This window comes from Alosa alosa, chromosome 6, assembly GCF_017589495.1.
Source record: "Alosa alosa isolate M-15738 ecotype Scorff River chromosome 6, AALO_Geno_1.1, whole genome shotgun sequence".
Lineage (NCBI taxonomy): Eukaryota > Metazoa > Chordata > Actinopteri > Clupeiformes > Clupeidae > Alosa > Alosa alosa.
Genome location: NC_063194.1, coordinates 24,667,821 through 24,677,771, shown reverse-complemented (window position 1 = coordinate 24,677,771; position 9,951 = coordinate 24,667,821). Strand labels below are relative to the sequence as shown.

Sequence of the window (9,951 nt, the reverse complement as noted above, 5' to 3'; positions counted from 1 at the left end):
GCTTGGGCTACACAGAACACACATGCCCAGAGTTGGTCTCTGTTAAGACTTGTGCTGTGTTAGGTGTTATGTGACACATGCCCACATGAACAGGTTTAAATGAAACTGCCTCCAGAGATTTGCAGAGATGCTCAAAAAAACCAAGGGCCTATGTGTGTGTGTATGTGTGTGTGTGAGAGAGAGAGGGGGGGGGGGTGGTATGGCATAGAAAAAGTCATATGTTTTTTGGAAAATCTTTGAGGTTTTGTGCATGCTTCATAAACTGCTGATATTTCCTTACATTCTTGGCATATTTGTCCCGGGGGATGTTCACTGGACTAGGCTGGAAAGGGTGTGTCACGTAAATCACTCGGACCAACGGAAAGACTAAATGACTAGTAGCGAGTTTTCCCGCTATGATTCAGAAGGATTCCTTTAGCCCACCCACAACCACCTGTACTGCTCTAAAAATAAAGAAAAAACAGCCAGCATGAATTTCACGCGGCGTAGGCTACAGATACCGCACTCCTCCACTCTTTCCCTAATGTCCCAAACCCCACCAGCGCAGCAGGGGATGCTGAGCAACTGGAACATGATTGTATTTCGTGTCAGTTGCTAAGCTAGAAGTATCTGAAGAAAGTGACAGCCTCACACATCCACCAGTTTGCCTTTGTGGCTGCTGCGAAGAGAAACATATGCAAGCACACACCCATTCACACATTCAACGTAATTCAAAGTAGCCTAACTTAGGCGCGGCATTTGTTTCTCGTCTGTAAATGTAGTGTTGCCATTTATTTTCAAAGGTAGACTGGGTGTTGTAATGATGTTATATCACAAACGCCACATCCATATGATAAAGGACAAAATGTTTTACTGACAGCTGTGCTGACACGATGACACCACTTTCACTCGATACAGTAGTGTTGTCAGTCTTTCAGCTTGTCCTTCACGTTGAAGCATGAACTTCCATCTCAATTTAGGTACTTGTATGTTCCACCTAACTATCAGGCACAAAAGGTCCAGAATTCCAGTGTATCGAGCACATTAGCAAAAGATAGTCCAGGTAACTGATCAATGCAACACTCACTCATGTAGGCATATTAGAATATGGCAGTAACTCCCAATTTTCTAAAGGCTTACAGTGGACCTACTGTATGAGCTAGTTATATAGTGATTAGGCTACTGGGTGCCTGCCAATCAGCAGAGAATGTGAATTTGTCCCGGTCCGCATTAAAAACAATCAATGGCAGTCTGGGACATTAACCCTGACAGATCTAAGCGACTGGCAAGCTGTCAGAACACAGTGACATCTACACAGCAGACTACAAGTCAATAATAAAAGCTTTCCTAATGGCCATACAGAACCAATGGAATGTGCCACTGCTGCAGGCTACCAGCACCGCATCATTCACAAAGTCATTATGTTTATGGCCTCAGACAAGGTTGGGCTACTGACTGTCACTGACAACCATTTGAAGGTTGTGGAACTAACCTTCATGATGCCGCATGGCGTGGTGCCCCCGCCGAGGCTTCTCTCTGAAGAGCTGTCACGGCTCCGACTGCCGATTCTGGGGCTCCCTTGTTCTTCACACCTCCCGTTAGTATACACTCTCTCGGCCCCAAGCCCCGGGAATCCACCAGGTATCACAGTAACCGGTGACACGTCCAGATATGCCCGTGTCCCCGTTGGGGTCAATACGGCTGCGGCGTCATTGAGGTTCAACACCGAGACATCGAGAGCTGCAGCAGCGGCTTGTGATTGGGACGTCGCGTCCGGCGAAGGGGGCTCCAAAAGGGTCCCGACACAGCTTCTGATGCATGCAGCCCTGCCATGGTTCACCTCTGTTACAGAAACACCTTGGATTTCAACATTTCGCGAGTACCGGAGTGACCCTGTGGTTTAAAAAACACAGCGAAACCATTAGCTTTAAGGGAGCTCATAAATCTCTGACCAAAGGGGGCACACAAGCGGTTTCCAAATCAGACACGGCTACGAGATCAGAGGTGTTCAGGCAGCCTGTCGCGAAGGTAGAGGTTCAAACTCCGATATCGGTAACTGTTCTCCGCTCAGTCGCTCATTTGAAATGCGCAGATGGCTTTCGCGGTGAGATCTGCTTTGATTAGCTGGCTTGCTGGCAACATGCTGCGTCCGTTGCCAACTCCTCCCAACAGAACAATAAATAGCTCCGAGCTAATATGAAGTTAGCTGATAAACAAGCACAGCCCTGCTCTGGTCGGAGTAAGCAATGTTCTCAGTCGAGAATTCACAGTTGCAGCAATCCGATCCGCGTTAGCGAATCAGGGTGCGTAAAATATGTCCTTGATGGCTCCCCCCTCTTCTCTGCTACCCCTGAGCGCTCCCTCCACTTTTGTTCTCCCCTCTCTGCTAGTCTTTCTCTCACCGACGCTGTGTACGTTGCATACTCGTTTACTTTCCTGTCGGCTGACAGTACGACAGTGTTTCCACGTGTGCTTCCGTGGGGTGCAGTCACAGACAGTGCCGCGCGCTGGTGTGGAAATAGCGGCCACACAGAAAGAGCCCCTAGCTCTCTTCTCTTGTTCGGACTGCTGGTTGCCCATACAATACCCAAATTCCCCGCTTCAAACACAAACGCGTACGCGCGCGCGTCCACACACACACACACACACACACACACACACACACACACAGATACACACACAGACAGACACACCGATACACGTGTGTCTGTGTGGCCCTAGCATATAGGTTAAAACAAATGTAAAGAAATATGATTTAAAACCATGGCAAAATTAAAGAAACACATCCAGTGTGATTTCCTGAGGCAGTGCTGCAAGTTTTTATGAATACGTTATGTAACCAAAATAATCTTAAATTAGACCACTGTATCTGACAGTCAAAATAAAAAATATAGGATTTTCATCATATCCTATTGGTAGTTCATAGTTCAATTTTATGCATTTAAATCCTTCACATCAGAGAGCTATTCCAAAACATTTTTGTCTGAAATTGCTTCAGTTCTCACACTTCTTTTCTGTGATGGTAAAATCTCTAGTGTTTTTGCAAATAAGAAACAAAGTGCCTTGGACTAAGTGATACACTAAGCCAATCAATAAGTTGCACAGAAGGGAGGTGTGTGGTTTGGTGGGCTGTTGAGCTGAAATACTAACAACTTTTAAACAGAATGGCAGACGTTGCCTGTAACATACCAATTTGGTTAAACAAAACTAAGTCTTCAGATAGAAGACCGTTTCTATGCCCCATGTTCTCTAGTTCAGTTATAAATCAAGGTCCCTATACTTAATTTGATTACCTATCAATAAATATGATCACTAATCAATTAATCACAATTTATCTCCAGATAAAATGTTAATACATTTCAGGGAACCATCTACAGAACAGAGGTATGTTATAAATTGCATAATTACACCATCAACTGACTATTTAACAATCATTGGCCAGTCTTAGTGACACAGCCTTGCTAATTTACACAACATCAGCATCTTTTTGTTGTTGGTGATGCAGCCTGCCTTCACCCACTTCCTTTTTTGCTCTGCTCCAGAGGAGAAGCTTATGGCAGACGTGAGGACACGACCCTCGTGATGTTGAACATGCACCAGTCATATGAAGCGCACTGTTTAGACTGTGGACTAACATTTTGCCACTGAGATTTTGAGACCATGTGGGATATAGAACGTCAGCTATTGTCTCATGGTATTTAAGACCTTACCTTTCCAACGCATGGATGTAATGACCACTCGCTCTTTCCAAACAAATTGTAATCTCTGTGGTTGATGTTATCTCATTCTGTAGAAAAATGGCAGGCAAAGGAAGGCCCTGCATGCATGACATTATATATGCACATTCATATGAGGGTTTTTTACAAAGTGCCTGATCACACAGGCCCTGGATTACATTCCCTGGGTAGGCATCCATCACATAACCTTGCCATTGTAGAACACACAAGGCATTTGTTTGCAGCCGATGGTTTCCCTTACAGATGATAAAAACAATATGCAAATACAACATGTAGACAATATACAATATAGGCAATGTACAAAATGTATTAAAGCAACACCAAAGAACTTTTCCTCTGTCGCACGCATGCTAATTGTTTATCCAGCACTGGCTTTGCAAATAACGATGTCAGACAAGGTAGAATATGTTGCATGATTTTATGAAAGTACGATGTATTGCGACATCAGATGCAAGTCAAATTTGTAGTTTCTTATGTCTCATTCCATCGAACTACAGAACCATTACCCGATCTGGCAAACTTACATAGTGCGGTTATAGCCGATAGAGGGCCGCGAAGCGAATGCAGAAGTGCCATTCACCCTGTTACGAGTTGATTAACTACTGAAACGATTTTGGAAACATTATTTTAAGGTACAAAAAACTCTTTGGTGTTGCTTTAAAGACAATGTACTTCACACAGACATATTATTTATTACAATATTTTTGTAATAGCTATATAGCTATAAACAATACAAGCATTGAGCATAATTTATGTCAACAATGTACAGAGAAAGGAATGGGTCTGCTGTGTTGATGAATTTGAGGTAGGGCCCACCAGCCAATCCATCAGATCCATTTTCAATTCAGGAATTATATTTTTTGACATTCTCTCTTTCTCTATAGAGAGGAGCTTGTAAGAGCAGGGCCCACAGTGCAGCAAGCTACTCAAAATGACTCCTACAAATCACACTGAAGGTTTGAAAGACCACGGATAGTCACAATTCAGAGCAGGAGACAAAAAGAAATTCTGAGCAATGACTTATCTAAAGATGACTCTTTGAAAGTAAATCGCAGAATAGCTTGCCTTTACACTTCCCAGGAGTGACAACATACAAGTCACAACAAGGTAGATTAGTATTTTCTCTTTCTATTTGCAACAGTTTTTCATGCCATTACAGGAGGTGTATTATGGCCTATTGTCCTGATTTTGATATATAATGTGAATGGCTCTTCCTGCTATTGTCACACAGTTGTGATCTCACTATTCAAATTATGATGATGACCTTCTCAGATCCAATAACTCTCAGTATAATTTGTCTTGCTTGCTGCAACTGCACCCCTTGTAAACAAGGAATCACTACAATGAAAATAACAGCTGTGAGTTGGCAGTACCAGCCTTGATAAATGCCAAGGGCAGAGAGGTCTGTTTACAACAAGAAATTTACATGACATCAATGAAAACATGCACTTCTGGTGCAGATAGGAGGAGAGATCTGGAAATGTCCACCCAGTGGCCATTCCTTTCTAACTGTGCTCTGAGGGGTACTTAGGGGCAGATTGTCCATTTGATAGCAATATCGCCACAAACACCACGGCTTGAAAAGTCTTTAAAGATATGGACAGAGCGTGCTTCTAGAAAGGGATTGGATAATTTTAATCAGAGTCCATTGGGTATATAGATTTAATCAAGGCTGGTGAATAAAGAGACCCACTTGCTGGTGGGGGTGCATGTGGGACAGAGTATAGAGGGTAGACAAAAACACATTTGTCTCTCAACACAGAAAAGATGCATGGCCACATAGTTGTTACATATCCACTCACACCCCCAACCCACACACACATTGTTGAACTAACATGTCACATTAATTAGCTTAAAATACAGATATATTGGACAGGAATATTGATGACAGTTACAATTACACAAGAGAAGAATGGATTGTGGGAGATTGAGTACACAATCTGTGTTTCATTACAAATCTCTGGCATTGTAGGTGGCCAGCTGGAGACCATACTGCTGTATTGTACAGTTAGACAATAAGGTCTTTCATTTGGAAGAAGGGGAAAGAATATGGGTCTGTCTTAGAAGTGAAATGAGGACCACAAACATAAAGTGACCTCAAATATCCTTTGAGGCAACATGCCATCCCTATACTTACATTCCAGTTTCTGACTGTCTAATAGTTCGACCACGCCATGAAGATAAATCATTATAATCTACAGTTAAGAACAAAATTATCCATACCCCTGGCAAATATTGATTTAATGTTGATTTTCTCTTGAGCAATATGTTTCTTCTGACTGAAAATGACACTGCCACATGGCTAAAGGTTGTAAGACAATGTGGTAGAAACATGGAATAAAAAAAGAGAACATTTTTAATGAAAAATGGCATGTCCAAAATTACTTATACCATTTTAAATAATCATTGGAAACATCTTTATTTGCATTCAAAGCTCTCAAAATGGTTCTCATAATACCTACAGTACCAAGCCTCTCCATGTCTCCACAATGATTGTAGACCGCACTTTTTACCAGCAATCTGGGGTTTGAGGCAGGAACAATTCTTCCATCCATCACTCTGGCCTTGTGCTCACTTGTTGAGGTCTGGACTGTGGCTGGGTCACTCTGAAATGTTAACAGAGATATTGTTCTCTGTTAACCATTTCTTGCCTTGTTTGGCTGTATGTTTTGGATCATTGTGTGGCTTAGTGGTCCAATGCTGCCTATTGGGGCAGGTCTCTCAGCAGACTGCCTTATCTGTTCTTCCAGAATCTTGATATAGCCCCTTGTTTTAGTGTTACCGTTTACTTTGAGAAGGTCACCAGGTCCCACTGGTTTAAAACATCCCAGAATAATAATTTTCTCACCCCCAGACTTGAAATGGACCAGGCGTCATTGTGTTTTTTTATGCCAATCTCAGGCCATGTCAGCGAAAGCTAAATTCTTTGTCCAGGTGTGCCCTTATGAGTTGTGCATGTTTGGAGAAGAGTGATCCATGATCACCATCTATGATGATCAAGTGGTCCATTTTGGGATGGGGTGAACATTTCAACCACCAAAACATCATACTCACAGTGAAGAATATCTATAGAAATGCATTAGTTTTTGGTGTTTTTCAGACATATTTTCTGGCAATATCTAGATATTTATATTGTGACCTTACAATGTGACAGTGAGGGCTATTATATGTTGATTACCTTGTGACCAGCTGAGCCTTATGTTGCTGTCACATTTTTATTCCCTGGGATTGTAGTCTTGACTCAACTGACCTCAACTGCAGATCTATCAGTGAGCGCTGAGGAGTGGCTGAACTGATGACCAAGTTGACGCACTAGTAGTGGAAAACAGACAGGCAACTGCTTCTGTATTATCAGCAGTAAAGACACATTCACAAAACAAAACAGAAATGAAACAACAACAAACATTTCAGTGATCAACAACAACAAACATTTCAGTGATCAACAACAAACAAACATTTCAGTGATCAACAACAAACGTTTTAATATTCAGTTCAGTTTCAAAGCTGCTCAACACCAAAACACTGACAAAAAGGTCACATACAACAACAACACAGCAAAAACTGTCATTCAGCTCTGGACAGGCACAGCTTGACTAGCTAGCTGTGTGTTAACCACATAGAAAAACAGAAGGAAAAAAACAAGTGCAGGGACTTTACTGTGACAGCACAGCAAATGTTGTGTCGGTGTCACCAAGGAAAGGTGAAGTTTGAGGGTGTACCAGAGAAATCCAGAATGAAATCAATGTTTTGCTGAGATTTCAACCTGGAAATGCTCTGGACACAGAGAGGCCCATTAGTATTATTGCTTGACCTATCAATGAGCCAGCGGTGGAAAGTGGATTAGAAGATGAAGAGCTCTCGTTTGAAGCACAGCTACATCAATACAGCAGAGGATATTATGGCTCTGTCATCTTCTGCAATAAGTCTACTGAACTTGTTTTGCATCACAAATGAACAATATGCACCCTACAATGAATCAGTCTGAGCATCTGCATATTACATACACACATGCAACATGAGGAAAGAACCCAAATAGTGATGAACTAAACACCTAAACACAAAGACATTTAGAAGTTCCCTTCTTTACATGCAAATACTTGTAGAATACAGCATCTATTCAATTTCCTCTTGCCAGCAAAGCACATTTAAACTGTAAAGTGAGACAGAAAGAGTGATGGAGATAGAGAAGATTGTGTGTGAGAGAGAGAGAGAGAGAGAGAGAGAGAGAGAGAGAGAGAGAGGATGTAAGGAGTGGAAGTGGAAGATAGAGGCAGACATTCATCATGGCAAAGCGATAATTCTAATGAGGGCAATGGAGAGTGAGATGATAGAGCAAAGTGGCCTGGATTCTCCCGTGGATTCACCTGATGCAGCTTTGCTCTCAGCGTCGTCTAGCAGCTAGGAACCCGATCATGGGCCAATCAGAGCGGCGACACGAGACATGGACAGTGCAGTACGGCACACAGACACGGGACTGAAGAGATGATTATTATGATTAATGATTATTGATATTCTCCTTAATGTAGTCTTAGCATGTCATTGTTTTTATATTATTGATTGAATTGACATTATTGTTTTATTATTGCCTTTCCCCTTTTTTACATTGCTTTTTATTAGGCTATTGCCTGAATTGATATTATTGTGTACTACAACTATTCTCCTTACTATATTTGACCTACATTTTAATCTGTTCCCTGTTCAATTTTAATTATTATTATGTTGTTTTGTATTAATGTGTCGCTTTGGACAAAGGCGTCTGCTAAATCCATAACCATAACCATAACCATAACCATAGATGACAGGATAGAATAACACATCACATCACTGAGGCCTTACTGTAATTGATGTCGCGCCATGCTGCTGAAGTAGGCTGCAACATCCTGTCAATGGCTGGGAGGACCAACACCCACAGAGGAAAGCAAAAGCCATGTGCTTTGACTTTCACTTCTCTTCTCGCTTGAGGAAACCTTCACAGAGAAAAAAAAAAAAGAAAACAGAGAATGGTGTTGACAGCATCTTTCAAATGGAGCACACAGTAGCTTGGTTTTAGTTCCACTATTTGATGTGAATTTGGATCAGTGAGTGGATGATTGAGTGAGAATACTTGAAGCGGAATGAGAGATGTACTCGATGGAGGGGTGGATTAACTCTCATTTGGCACGCGCCAGCCCCCAATCATATAGCACAACGGAAGGAAAAGTACACAGATTTGAATCTCCTGTAGCCAAATTTTCATGAAAGTACCTCAGTCAAATATGTGCCTGAATTAAATGGAAAACCCCAGCTGGTGTCTTCTTCAAACCATATTTGGTCCCTTATCAACCAAAATGCAATATTGTTAGATAATCATGTCGGTTAAGCCAATCAGTTTCGATGAAGGGTTAGGTGCTAGCAATCAGCTTAAGCTGCAGCGGAGGGTAGGTGAGGCTGGTGAGGGAGGTCATGAGGTCAGATGGCTGTTTCTGGGGGCTGGCGGAGGATGGCTCTTCCAGCTGGGCTTCATCCTCCAGCAGCTGAGGGAGTCCTGGCTAGAGGGAGGGAGGGAGTAGGGGCTAATCCAGAGAAGACCCATACTGTGTTCCCTCAAGCTGAAAGATTGGTCCTAATGCAAGACTTCCTGACACATCAGGCACACTTCTTATGGGGAGTGCTCACATGACACAAAGAAAACAATGAACAAAAACAGATTTGAACTTGATCATAATTATCAATGAATTGTGTGTGTGTGTGTGTGTGTGTGTGTGTGTGTGAGAGAGAGATGCTTATTGTTTACTCTCATAGGCTGAAAACAACAGCATGGCAGCATTTAACTGACCACAAAAACAGTGGAACGTGTAAATTTCTGACATTCCTCGCAATCCATCATAAAAAAAACTGTCAATCAATTAGACAACAGCAAATGCCTGAGAGATAAAAAAAAGATACATGTCACAATAAATAAAAGGTAAATGTCAGCAGTGAGCTGAAAAAGTCACTCAGATCAGCAACGCTTTTTTTTTTTAGTATTACCTGGATGACAGTGACATCTTGTGGTTGGTAAATGAAATGTGTTCTTAATGAGAAGGTTGAAAAGAGGCTGTCTGCACTCTGTTGGGTCCATCTGATTCTAGTCTAGTTACATCAAGGTTTTAGAAGACTTTAGAAGAAGTTTCAAATTTAGCATTCTAGTATTCCGGAGTAGATCAAATAATGTAATAATAGTAATGATTCAAATCTATTCCAAATTAGGTAACAC

General features: G+C 41.9%; 1 protein-coding gene across 1 annotated transcript in view; it reads right to left on the bottom strand.

The window, feature by feature from the left end:
• Positions 1-1,871, bottom strand: part of plcl5 (phospholipase C like 5) — an 81,838-nt gene extending 79,967 nt beyond the window's left edge. Inside the window, exon 1 of the mRNA XM_048245490.1 lies at positions 1,472-1,871. Within this exon, the coding sequence (XP_048101447.1) occupies positions 1,472-1,477 (6 nt within the window). The 5' untranslated portion in view covers positions 1,478-1,871. The remainder of the gene's footprint in view (positions 1-1,471) is intronic.
• Between the last annotated feature and the right edge of the window lie 8,080 nt (positions 1,872-9,951).